General features: G+C 47.1%; 1 protein-coding gene and 1 non-coding gene across 8 annotated transcripts in view; one reads left to right on the plus strand and one right to left on the minus strand.

Annotated features, from left to right (window-relative positions):
* GASK1A (golgi associated kinase 1A) overlaps positions 1 to 9,691 on the minus strand; it is a 49,681-nt gene extending 39,990 nt beyond the window's left edge. For 2 of the 7 annotated variants that reach the window (XR_016021265.1, XR_016021264.1), the window contains exon 1: positions 9,440 to 9,691. Coding sequence is in view for 3 of the 7 variants with exons in the window: in XM_088798225.1 (XP_088654351.1) it covers positions 9,440 to 9,490 (51 nt within the window). In the remaining 4 variants the exon portion in view is untranslated. Of the gene's footprint in view, positions 1 to 5,542; positions 5,912 to 9,439 lie in introns of those variants that run through there. The other 5 variants (XR_016021263.1, XM_088798225.1, XM_019727503.3 and 2 more) reach the window with 5 other exon arrangements.
* A 2,767-nt stretch (positions 9,692 to 12,458) lies between these two features.
* LOC141567375 (small nucleolar RNA U13) lies at positions 12,459 to 12,562 on the plus strand. The gene has a single exon (XR_012489970.2). It is a non-coding gene; the product is annotated as a small nucleolar RNA U13 (small nucleolar RNA).
* The last annotated feature ends 1,158 nt before the right edge of the window (positions 12,563 to 13,720 follow it).

Below are 13,720 nucleotides of genomic sequence, written 5' to 3' on the forward strand. Positions count from 1 at the left end.
GAAGAAACTGACAAACTGCTTTCCAGTGTGGCTGCATCGCTGTGCGTTTCCACTGAGCGTTCCAGTAGCTCCGCATCCTGGCCAGCACTGGACATCGTCAGGGTGTTTTGTTTTCCAGCTATTCCAGTAGATACACAGTGGCCTCCCTTTTCTTCACTTGAAAAGTCCAGGCTATTATTAGACACTCCCTGTCCTAGAGCCTCCCCGTGCGCCCTCACTCCTCAGGCTGGGGCTGGGGGGCGCTCTTATCTGCATCCTCATCAGAGCATTTAGCTCATAGAAAAGGAACGTTTCTTGGTGTTTCAATGGAAGCACCTGCTACCTGCTCTGCCCCACATACACACCCACACAGGTGCACACACACAAGCAGCATCACTCTATTTATTGTTACATCTTGTACCCTAACACAATGTCTGGCTTACAGCAGGTGTTTTCTGGATGGATGGATGGATGAATGGATGGGTGTGTGGATGAATGTCAAGGCAGCGGGGAGAGAGAGGGAGCACCAATACACACTTACACAGAGATTGTTAATTCCCCTCCTGTGGCCTTGTAGATGTGCCAAAAGAATTCCAAAGCACTGGGATAAGACTCAGGTCCTGCCCAAAGAAGATACGTGTTTGTTCAGAACCTGTCAAGGCCCAGAGACCAGCACGAGGCCCCCACTGTTTCCTCATCGCCACATCTCCCTCATCCTCCCTTTCACTCTCACCTCCCTTCACCCCTGAATTCACCAGCTACCTCAAAGCACCTTCCAGCTTCCTCTCAGCGAACAGTTCTGGAGCTACCAGACCAGACCCTTGGGAACACGACCAGGCCACTTCCAAGAATATGTGTCTGTGTTTGTGGGGGGACCAAGGGGTTCACACAGAGGAGGGAAGCCTGGGGATGACCCACAAACGACTGATCCATCCTCACTCTCAGGCCAGGTGGCCCTTTAGAGCAAGCCCACGTAGACACATGCAGACGATACAGGATTGTACTCCAGATGCCCCAGACGGAAAAATTTAAGCAGTCACATCAAGAAGCGATCCAAACAAAGACTCTGCAGGCCGCTCACAGCACCCAGGGCCTCCAGGAAACCTGGTGCACTCCGCTTCTACGTTGGTACCTACATTGGTGGAAAGGGAGGGTTAGGCTTCCCAGGCCTTTCCTCAGGGGGTTGTCAGCAAAACTGAGGCCCATCTGAAGCACATTTCTCTCACTGGCCCCTGAAATGGCTTGAGGAACTCATCTGCGAGACAGACCCTGACCCCTTCCAACCCACTATTTTCAGACCAACCCCTGCTTGCTCTGGTGGGGGCCAGTGGATTATTTAAAACCGTCTGCTCCCAGCCAGCCCTGTGGACACCCTGACTCATATGTGCAGCAGGAGCTGCACGGTGACGGGGGTGACCACAAGAGAGAGGGTATCAAATTCCCGGCAGGCTCCAGAGCTGGATGCCTCAATTCCCAGTTCTGATTCCAAAACCAGTTTAAGTTCCTAAGGGACTCACCCAGACCTTCGGCAGGGCGATTTGCTGGTTACCCCAGCGTTAGACCTCAGGGCCCGTGGCTAAGTGGGGGCTGCCTCCCCATCCGACAAGGAGGCCCCGGGAACAAAGACTAGGCTAACATCTCCCACAGACTGGGTATTTCCTGCCTGGTGAGAAGAGAGTTTTAAAGGAGCAAGAAAACTAGAATAGAATCTATTTACACTGGACCGATATTAAGAGAAGAGTCCCAGAAGCATCCGCTTGACTGGAATTGAATGAAATGCATCGGTGACTTCCTTACTGTTTGCTGACAAAGAAAGCCTGTTTTTGTGGGTCCTCTGTAAAACCCACATTCTGATAGCTCCTTTGGGGCCCCAAGTGTTTCCACCTCAGTGATCCCATTCGCTCCGCGTAACAACCCATTATTAATACCCCGTTTTACAGATAAGGAGCCTGGAGTACCGGAGTGCTGTCTCAGAGTCACACGCGAGCCTCGTCTGGCACAAACCTCCTTCTGGTTTCACACCCTGTGCCTTTGCTCCACCACCGCCAGCTGTATCAAACGCCTCAAACATATGAAGAGGCCACTGTGTCTGTGGTGGGGCCTGCATGGTGGGGGGCAGCGGGGAGAACCAGGAGATCCAGGCTCAAGGCCAGTTCTGAGTGACCTGGAGGACACATTCCTTCTCTGTCCTTGGCTCCTTCACCTGGAGACTCCCCTCTGAGCTACAATCCAGGGATTTAGCTCTTGTTTCTTCCCAGGAGAACTGACCCATGCGTGGGCTCTCCTGGGACCCCCTTTCCCCGCAGGGTGCCGGCCTGATGTCATGCCTAAAGCACAGACACACCTCCCACACCCACACTCTGGGCCCTCAAGGGTGGCTGCAGTAAAATCTTTGATGAAGAGCCTGAAGCAATTTGTTCTTGTGAGCTTGTCTGATTTCCACTTAGCCGGGCACTCAGATCCCCATGTCCGTGGATAATCAGAAGCTGGCCACACGCCATTGAAAACAGCCTCAACGTCGAAACGAGCTCAAGTCCACAAGCAGGGAGACAATTATCAAAATCCTGGTTCTGAGCATTAAAAGTATGGTTATAAAGATTTTTTTCTAGAGATGTCGACATGGAAACATTCTTTGATAAAAAGTGAAGCAAAACAAGCTGTAAAACTGCATGTTTCGTATAATTTGAACACTTTAAAATAATATCCAGAGAGTCGGAAATACAATACAATGATAACTATGGTTACCGTAGAAGTTGGCAGTATGGCTGCCATATACACACACACACACACACACACACACACACACACACACACACATTTACCCCCCAAGAATCAGGAAGAAAACTTTTATTTTTAATTTGCCAGTAATAGTCTTAACTTCTACCAATAGTTTTCATCCAAGCTCAGAGTCTCTGGCGTATATCAATTATTATTGTAAGGAAAGGTGGCAAGTGTCCCAATCTTAGCTTTAGAAATTTGCACACCAAGCCATGGCAGAGGCCCACACCCCTTCAGGATGATCAAAAATGCCCTCATAGGTCCTGCAGCTCAGTGTTTACTTTTTCAAAAAGACATTTAAGAATTCCAGACTTGTAGCTTTATATTTCTAACCCAGGCTTTCCCATCTTATGTACATTGGATCCGTAATATGATGGTGTTGAGGAATTACTGGATAAAGGCTTCCATCTTCAAACAAGCTGGGGAACCTGACATCTCAGGTTTAATGAGTTTAAAAAGGTTTCTCTACGGAAGCATTTCCCAAGATGGGCTTGTAGCATGTATTATTTCCCAGGTGACTTTCACCAAAACCTTCTATTTTAAGACTCGAGATGAAGGAGTGGCAGGGATATTTGGGGAAGTGCAGCTGTGAGCCCCAGCCTTCCCTGTTCCCTCAGCTTTCCAGTCCCGTGGTCCTCAGTCCTGGCTGTATGCTGGCATCACTCAGGAGCCTTCAAACAGTCCCTTGGCCTGGGTCCCACTCTGGATTCGGCCTGGGGAACAGTCAGAGCCAGGGCTGAGAACCACTTCTTCCTCACACGCTCTAAGTTGCCCGTGCTAAGAAGAGGTCAAGACCAGGGAGGAGGTCCAACCTCAAAATTATTCACATATCACCCGTTTTTGGAGCTAGATGGAGCCTCAAAGGACGTCTAATCCAATCTTTCATTTTATAGCAGAGGAAACTGAAGTTCCCCCAAGGAAGAGGAGGATTCCCAGTCCCCTGCCTCTTCCTTTGCTGGTTCCAGCCAGTGTCAGGCTGCTCCTTGGACCCCAGGCCTCTGGACCACAGGAGCACAGGACCCTTCATTCAGAAGGCTAAGCAAAGGAAACGTTCCCATCTCCAAGGCTATTCTGCGGCCAGGGGTTACCCAGAAGGCCTCTATCTCTGGCAAGTGGAGCCTGATGCAGTGAAATCCTGACTCACGTCGTCTTCCTAACACAACCCCAGAGCTGAGGAGGAGAAGCCAGGAGACTGCTGGCTCACGGGAACAGGAAGCCCACATTGGCAGTGGAGCAAACACATCCACACAGCCTGAAGCTGCCAGAGCAGAAGGCAGGTACCTTCTCCCCTCCTGCACTCCACCTCCCCCCCAGGAGGCCTGAGAGGTTATGCCATAGACTTTTGAAGCCTGAGATTCCTGCACACCAGGGATGGTCTTTCGAGGGATGGCTTGGCCCCCAGTCTCTTCTGGCAACACTCTTGCCCCTCAACAGGAAATTGTATAGGAAAAAAATCTCTACACTTTTCAGTTTCACATCCTGTATCTGCGATCACTCCCCTTTTTCAACCTTAAGATTCTATTATTTCTTTCTCTTTAGCAGCTTTGCGAAGAAAACCTAGAAGGATTAGGGAGGGGATGTTATGCAGTGGAAAGTGGCACACACGCGCGCGCGCACACACACACACACACACACACACACACACACACACACTGCCCCATAGTACCCTTCCCTGCGCCCCCAGCTCCTGCTGACCAGCCCTCAGCCTCAGGTGCACAGAAGGAGCTGTTTTCCCAGAGACCTCCATCCTATGCAGAATCTCTAAACACCCTTCTAAACTCCAGGCCCGCAGCTAAATTCCCGGAGAAGTATCTCTGGTGAGCTCCATTTGGCCTTGTCTGAGTTTGGGGTGCGGGAGTAGGTCATAGAAGCCAACAGGAGGCCCCCTGGGTTCTTTTAGAGTTCAAAGTCATCAAAATGGCTGACACCCGCCCACAGGGCAGGTCAGTGAACTGCAGGAGCAGGTGCGTGGGGGCTGCAGGTACCTTCTACCTGGAACAGAGCAGATCAGCTGCCAACCCCAGGGGGAAGCCCCTTTCCTGAGGCTACACGTGAGCTGAAGCTAAGCTGCCTGGTCACATTCTCAGAGGGTCTATCTATCCCGCTTATTGGTGTCTGTGAGCTCTATCAATGGAAGAGCGACCTTCACAAGGTCCCCGGCTTCACAAATGACATCCCAGGCCAACCAGCGTTCCCACACCCGCCCTGAGGTCCTGGGAGGCGGAGGAAGATGGGGCACCTGGGAGCTGGGCGTTGGAACCTTACCAGAGCCAATTTAATTCTATGGTAATAAATGTAAGGCACTCCTTGTTTAATATTCAAACATGGCTAAGCTATAGGAGACAATACCAAATTCACATGCATTTTTCAGTAGAATAAAGTCATTTCAAAGGCATCTATCTCACTCATCTGAGGCCGCCGTGGGTGCCCCACAGAATTCTCTCCTCTCCCAGGGCTATGGATTGATGAAGTTTGTACAGCGCTGCTAGTAGGTTACGGTCCAGCCAGGGCGTGCGGATCCGTAATGAAAGCCCCTTAATAACGCTCATCCCCACCACGGGAAGCAGGAAAGCTGACTGTCCTGCCCTCCCACCTCCCCCACCCCCTGTCCTAGGTGCACAAATGAAAGCTGCCACCGCCCCCATGCAACCTTCGGGGAACAATTCTGGACCCCGGAAACCGCGCAAGCTCTGCGTGCCCGCAGCTTGTGAGCGCTGCCTGCGGCCACCTGTCGGGGTGTCCACCCTTCCCTTCGGCCCGCGCTGCCCCCTCCCGGGATTCCTACCATGTCCCCCGTGGTGGCTGGACCCGCTGCTTGGCGCGCTCAACCGGCTCACCAGCTCATCCCGCTGCCCCCGGGCCGCCTCTGGAGCCGTGGCTCGCCTGGCTTCCCTGGACGCGGGTTTCTCGGACCGAAAGTCTACAGCTTCTCAGCGGCAAAGTGGCCCTGCGACAACTCCCGGGCGTGCGATGCGCGCGGGGTGCTCTGCGGATGGAGTTGTTAGAGGAGGTCTGGGCGAATGCACGAGGGGTCTGTAGGTCTGCGGGGGCCCTCCCGCAGCCGCGAGCCTCCGAGATCAGCTAGGGACGTTTGCACAGTTTGCAAAGTCCCTGCCGGCTGCTCCCGGCCCTGCCTCCCCACTTCCCCGAAAGCGCGGGAGGGGGGAGCTCCTTTCACAATAAAAGCCCTGCCCGGGGCTCCGGCAGCCACAGCCGCCTGAAGCAGAGACCCAGGTGCTAGGAAGGAACCGTCCCGCCCGCCACGGAGGCAGGAGGCACGGGGCGCCAGGCAGGGCCTGTGCGCATTACCCAGATCCCACCTCCAAGGTGTGCGGGTGCTCTGTGAGCACGAGGCAAACTCGCAGGAAAACAAGTCTCTTTTACTGGCATCTCCTAGTCTCCTTAGGGCTCAGTACCCAAGGGCAGTTTGGAAGGAAAATCTGTTGAACACATGAACAGTTTTTCTCCTTGAGAACTAATCAGTGTTTAAGTTATAATAGCTGGAGTAAGTGACTGTTACAGATCCGTCCACTATGGATGCATAGACAGTGCCTTGTGTCCCCTGCGTCATCTACAGGTGCGCTATGGCACAGTGTTAGCAGGACCTAAGGGTCTGCACGCTCCTTGAAGAAAGGATTGGGCATGGAGTCCATAGCCCAGGAATTGGGGGCTGGTTCCTCTGTTAACAGCTGAGTGACCTTCAACCAGTGCCTGGACCTCTTTGAAACTTGTGTCCCTAAGCAACCCAAGGTTTGGATCTCAGGATTCTTAAGAGCCTGTAGGCAGAGTCAGCGGGAGAGCACCCTGAGAGAACCTGGAACCTGGTGACATATGACCCTCCGAGATTGAAACTAACAAGAATCAGTGTTCACGGTCAGAAACTGGCCTCTTCCCAGGAGTTCCCTGCTGCAGAATACTTTGAAGTTGTCACCGATAATAGTGCTTCTTAAGCAGAGCAAAGACCCAGAGAGTCTCCTTAAAGTGTGGGCAGGAGGGACAGATCTAAGGGAAGTATTTTGCAGTCCTTATTATGATCCATGTGCTTTCTGTAGGTCATTTCATGTCATCATCATAAACGATCCTCAGAGAACAAATTTATTATTACCATTTACACCTGAGGAAACTAAGGATCAAGGCGTTGAAGTGACTTTCCTGACGGAGGATGGTCAGTAAGCAGTTCAGCAAATCAAAGTGTATTTGCCAGAGCAGGAGCTCGCGGTGGAGGAAGACATTGTTAAAGAGCGGAGGCAGGAGGCAGCGCTGAGAACTGCAGCGTGTGTGTGCACAGGGGGCCGGGAGGGTACAGTCTGAGCACTGGATGAGGAGTGAGAAGAGGCAGTGGGACGCTCCAGACTTCTCAGTGCTTTGTGCAGGTGTTTGGGGAAACCACGTTGTCCTCCCTTGACTGTGACCACCTAACGCGTACATTCTGTGTGGTGACTCTTTACACAAACGTGTGTGTATAAATGTACTAAAAGCTTTATAAACCATTATTACATGTGGTACACTCTGATTTTGTTCTCTTCTATTCCATTTTAATTGTTTTTTAATGGTGGTCTCAAATCACTAACTTTTTTTTCACTAATATCCACTAAGGAGTGTAGTTTGAAAAACACTGCTAGAGAATGGAACAGAGCGATTTCTTTAAGAGTTTTCAAAGGGTTTCGTGGTGTTCTGCAGAATGTATCTGTTATATATAAAAAGAATTTAAAAGGCAGGGATTCTGTTGGTCAAGTGTGAGGACACTGAGCATAGTTAAACAGATTTTTGTTTTTTGCAGTAGAACTTGTCAGAGGCTTTGAGGTTAATATGCACTGAGGTTTTCTGAGACAGAAGGAGAGTGCCCAGTTTTTCCCAGGTTTCCTGGATGCAGAACTCTTTTTCAGAGGAATCAGGTCAGAGGACTCTTGGGACATACTTGCGAAAAGCTGCTCCAGAAACTGGCCCAGCCACATGAAGTGTCACGTAAAACCAGAGTCAAAACTCTACGTTCTGAAGCCTGACTCCCAAGCTCGCAACCATGCTGTTCACGTGATACTCTGCTCAGCTAAGGGGGCTCCCAGACGGTGAGTGTAGCAACTCCCTTTGTAAATGAACAACTACCACTTCTGTCACCCGAACTGAACGTGAGCAGTCACTACTCCGAGAATGACCACCTGGGGTAAGCAGATAAAACTGAGTGCTGGACCCACGGCGCTGAGCGTGCACCCCAGCTCTGCAGCGACTCCCCCTGGCCCTCACAGGATTCTGCCTAGAAAAATCAACTTCCCTTTCTTTACTAACTCCTGGTGTCTGCTGACTCCTTCCAGCTCTGGAGTTCTATCATTCAGACCACTTTACCCTGATTATCTCAGATGTGGCGATTTACCTCCCTGATAACATCCTCCTCCACAGTGCCTGTGACTCTGTGACTCAGCATGCCTACAACGCTGACATTCTTTGTCAATGCCCTTTCTCATTCCATCCCCCTGCTTCCTCGTGCTCCATGCATTCGTCCAGAACACATTTGTCACACACCCTGTGTTTGGTGTTGAATGTCAAGAGCAAGGAAGACGTACCACTGTGTTAGAAAACTGTCTGGCTGTGTACTAAAGCTAAATGTCCACGTCTTCTGTGACCCAGCAAACCCACTCCCAGGCCTGTACCCAACAGAACTGCCTATACTATGCACCAAAAGCCATGTACAAGAATGCTCATAGCAGCATTATTTGCAGTGGTTCCAAGCTGGAAACAACCCAAATATCCATCAACAGTAAAAACAATAAGTTAATTGTGGCGCATTCACACAGTGGAGCGTTTTACAGCAATGAGAATTCAAGAACTGCATACACAATGACACTCAGACGCTCTGTGGAGGGAAAGAAGCCAGCCACAAAAATCGGCCTGCCTCTGATTCCACGTATCTGAGGTACACAAACAGGCAATGCTAATTTCTGCTGTTAGAACTCAGGTGTGTGGTTGCCCAGAAGGAAGGTGATGACGGGGAAGGAGGTAGGAGGGGCTTTTGTGGTGCTGCTGTGTTTTGTTTCTCCATCTGGCTACTACTGGTGTCAGTACCAATCACAGATGAAAACGCATCGAGCTGTAGTACTTGTGATGTGTGCACCTGTCTGTCTGTATGTTAACCTTCAATAAAAAGCTACGTAAAACAAAAATTAACACGTACGTTCTCTAGCCTCAAAGGACTCATAATCTATACCAGCAGGCTCCAGATTTTTCTGATTATTCAGCTCAGCAGCAGTAAGTTTTTGAGTATATCCCCATATATATGCATTACGCCTTTACAAGCTACTTAAGTATACCACCTGATCACCTACTGTACAAAACGTACGACAACAAAGAGACTTTGAAAGACCTTCTACCTTCTTGTCCCCCAGCTCAGGGGACCTCCCAGACCCGAGGCCTGGGCTTGGGGACAGGGCCTTCCTGCAGAGGTGCTGGGAGTAGAGGCAGCACCCAGGACCTCACAGCTGAGCCTTGAATCAGACTCAGCCCTGTGGGCTTTGAACACTTGATGAGAGTGAAAAAAGTATTGTTTGAAGTTTGTTAGCAAGTTTTAAAGAGACAATGAATGTAAGGAGCTTAACACCTACTAGGTGCTCATGAAACGACCGTTCTCTTCTCTTCCACCCTCACCAAGGCCTTGCTCATAGAACCCTCAGTGAAGCTATGATTTTCTTACCTTGTTCCTGTATCCAAGCAGCAGTCTAGAGAATGAATGAAGGGCAGCCATTAGCTCAACGTGCTTCCTACTTCCAATCACTTCTTCTCAAGGTCAGGAGACCTGTTTAGCTGACCTCATCATTTAAGATCTGAAGGTGAATTCTGAGAACTCAGGTAATCCTGAATAGTTCTTACCACTCATGGACAGCGAGCTCCTCAGAAGGAATACAAAGGAGGAAGTGCCCTGAGCTTCAAGGCGGGCAGGCAGGATTGGACCCATCCAGGCTGGTCCCAGAATCAAGGGTGTAAGAGAAAAACGTTTTAAATAATGAGGACGGGAAGAAGTAAATAGCACCACCGTGTGGCCAACGTTTCATATGGAAGCTGCTCTCTGCCTTGACTGAGCCCTGGGTTTTTCCTAGCTACTGTACATAATGTCCTGGCTCCACAAGGGTGGAGACAGAGCTAAGACAAACTCAGGGCCATAAGGACAGTTGACCCCACAGCCTGTTCCTCACCAGGTGGCTATGTGCCCACTGTGCCTCTAGAGCCTCCTCACTTTGTAACAGGCGCTAATTCAACAATCCCTTTCATAGGCATTTTATAGACCTTGACTTGAGCAAGCCCCACTCCCCTCCTATTTACTGCCAGCTGATTGTTCCATGTGGGTGGGATTCATGAAACAGTGTATCTTGCTAGAGTCCTTACTTCCACTGTCCATGGCTGTCTACCTTCTTGTGTTTTCCTGAGTAATAGGAGGAAAGATGCCATGACTGACTTATTCACAGGTGTGATGTTGCCACCTGTCATGATGCTTGGCACAGAGAACGAACTTAATATTTGCTGACTAAACTAGTGTTAAAGTGATTGAACTGTCCAATATGTATTGTATCTACTGATTGCAGAAATCATTTCCCTCACTTCTGGATTCATTTAGTAAGTATCTCCTATGTGCCAAGGACTGTGTAAGGGGCTAGGGGGACAAAGATGACTAGAACACAGTCCTCTGGCCACAAGACCCTCCAGTGGGGAAAGTATGGACGTGAGCACTGACTAGAGCTACCAGAAAGGGACGAGCCCATTTTTCTTGACACCTGCAGGAGGAAGGCAAACCTGCCCGAGTAAGTGAGCTAAGGCTTCCAGGACGTCTGAGCCAGCTGAGTGGTTAGGGCGGGAGGAGCTCTCTGAGTGGGCAACGGGGACAGGGGTGGCCTTGTAGTCAAAGGGAACAGAGCCATGTGCGTGGGGTTGGATCAGGGTCATCTGTGGACTTTGCAGATCAGGACGCTATGCTTTCTGTTGGGTTTGAAGGACACAAAAGGCCCACCTGCACAAGGGTAGCATGTGGAGGTATGGTACGAAGTCCTCAAAACTTTGCCCCCAAAAGTTGGGGGCGGCCAGTTGCTCAGTGGTTAGAGTGCAGTGCTCATAACACCAAGGTCGTCGGTTCGATTCCCACATGGGCCAATGAGCTGCGTCCTCCACAACTAGATTGAAGACAACGACTTGACCTGGAGCTGATGATTCCTGGAAAACTACAGTTCCCCAATATTCCCCAAGAAAAAAATTAAAAAAAACAAACAAACGAACAAAAAAGAACTTTCTCCACAAAAGTAGTAATTTCCTTCTTGGAAACTGGGAATATTTGAAAACACTGTCAAAACAATAGCCTCTTTTCTTTCTCCCTGGGAATCCTTTGGCAGCTATGCCTTCCTGATCTCTCCTCTGTTTCTCTTTCTCCTCTCTCTACTTTCTCCTCCACTTGCAGCTTTCCCCTCTCAGTCTCAGAATCCCTGCAAGAGTCAAAAGGAAGTACCACTGCCCCAGGTTAAAAGAAATAAAATAAAATAAAAGGACCTGAAGCACAGTATTTCAGGACCACAGACAGTGGCACAGGGTCTGCCCACCCACCCACACATTACACATGCCTGCCTTTACGCATCCAGCCTACACACACCTGGAAATACAGCTTCAAAGTTTACTAAGCAAACAAAGATGGAAAGATGGACAGATCCAGAGGTACAGTACGAGATATTAAAACACACCTCTCAATAACTAGCCAAACAGACAAATATTAGTGAAGGTATAAAAGACTTAAAGAATACAAAAATAAAGTTGGTCTAATGGATCTGTATAGAATACTGCATCCAACAATTACAAAGTGGATATTCTTTTAAAGTAAGGAATATTTCCCCAAATGGAGCATCCATTGTGTAATCTCAACATATTTCAAAGAGCTGAAACCATATGGAGTGTATCCTTTGACAACTACTCGATCATGCTAGAAATCAGTAACAGAGGATAACTAGAAAATCCTCATGTGTTTGGAAATTAAGGAATATACTTTTAAATAATTCATGGGTCAAAGAATACCATGTTTCCCCGAAAATTAGACCGGGTCTTATATTAATTTTTGCTCCAAAAGACACATTAGGGCTTATGTTCAGGGGATCCTGAAAAATCATGCTAGGGCTTATTTTCTGGTTAGGTCTTATTTTTGGGGAAACACAGTATACCACACTTTAAATTAGAAAATATTCTGAACTGAATAAAAAGATAAAGTAGTGCACACAAGGAAACATAAATTCATATATTGCGTAATAAAAGGGTGGAAAACTAATGAGTTAAGCACTAGCTAATGTAGTAAAAAAAAAAAGTAATAACATAGGGTAGAAGAAAGAAAATATTTAAAATAAGAGTAGAAATTAATAAAACAGAAAACAAACATACAGTAAAAAAGATTAAAAAGTTGGTCCTTTGAAAAAACTAATAAAATTATTAAATTCTAAGGAGACTGATGGAGAAAAATTAGAAGTTATAAATGACCTATATCATAAATGAAAAAGATATCAGTACAGATTATGCAATCATTAAAAAAATAAGAAGATATTATAAATAACTTTACACCAGTAAATGTGAAATTTTAGCAGGAAAAGGGAAATTTTTCAAAAAAATACAACTCTCTAAAATGAAAAGGGGGAAAAAATCCGAAATAATCCTACTAAATAGGTTGAATCTGTAATTAAAATCTTCCTACGATCCGTTTGTAGTTCATAAGTGTGATGATTGGGTGTTCACAATCTTGTGTGAGATGTGCCTCCCTCAAACCTTGTTATGATATCGGCACATTACCCATCTGATGTGAAATAAAAAAATCTTCCTACAAAGAAACCTCCAGGCCTACATGCCTTCAATAAGGGTTCTACCAAATAAATACAGAACAAACAATCAATTTCACAGTAAGTATTCCAGAGAATAGGAGGAAAAGGTAGATTCCAACTCATTGTATGAGGGTATCACAACCTTGATAGCAAAACCTGATGAGAACAGTATAAAAGAAGAAAATTTACAATCCAATTTCATTCATAAATATTGATGTCAAAAATCCTACATAAAATATTAGTAAATCAAATACAGCAATAGGTAAAAAAGTGTAAGGGAAGCTACTGTATCATGACAAAAATGAGTCTATATCAAGAATACATGGTTGATTTAACATAACAAATCAATCAATGTAATTGGCCACATTAACAGATTAAAGGAGAAAAATCACATGATCATCTCAGTAGACTTAGAAAAGCATTTGATAAAATTCAAACTTCTTCTATTTCTTAATTACAAATTAAGGGAAAGAAACTTATTAAAATTAAAAACAAAGGGATCGCCCTTCATCTTATAAAGACTATCTACAAAACTTTAAAGATCAAATTAATGATGAAATTGAGATTGGGAATGAGGCAACAATGCCCACTTTTATCACTGCTGTTCAACAAGGTATCAGAGGTTCAGTTAGTGCAATAAGGCAAGAAAAGCAAATTAGAAGTATGAGGATTAGAAAGACAAAAATAAAACTGTGATTATTTGTAGATGAGTAGTCTAAAGTAATTGACGTATAAATTATTGGAATTAGTAGTTTAGTAAGATAGATGGTTATAAACTCAACATAAAAATATCAATTGTTTTTCTACATAATTATCAAATTAAATTTTTAAGAGACACCTATAATAGTTTTGTATCACTGCCATAACAAATTATCACAAACTTAGTGGCTTAAAAACAGCCCACTGAGTCACGGCTGAGTCATGGCAGGGAAAGGAGATGGTCTTTCCTGCCACTCGGTTCCACATCCGGTAGCAGCATAGGATGTACCTGTTGACTTCCATGTTCATGAGCAGTAAACTTCCAAGACAAGACATGGAGTCACTTCACAGGATGCTCTTGCTCTGAGCATTCTCTAAGCATGCCCTCCTATCTCACCTTTGCCTGTTCTGCACTACAGAACTATCCACCCCACAAGGAC

This window comes from Rhinolophus sinicus, chromosome 5 (genome assembly GCF_057876585.1).
Source record: "Rhinolophus sinicus isolate RSI-liver-muscle chromosome 5, RSI-T2T, whole genome shotgun sequence".
NCBI lineage: Eukaryota > Metazoa > Chordata > Mammalia > Chiroptera > Rhinolophidae > Rhinolophus > Rhinolophus sinicus.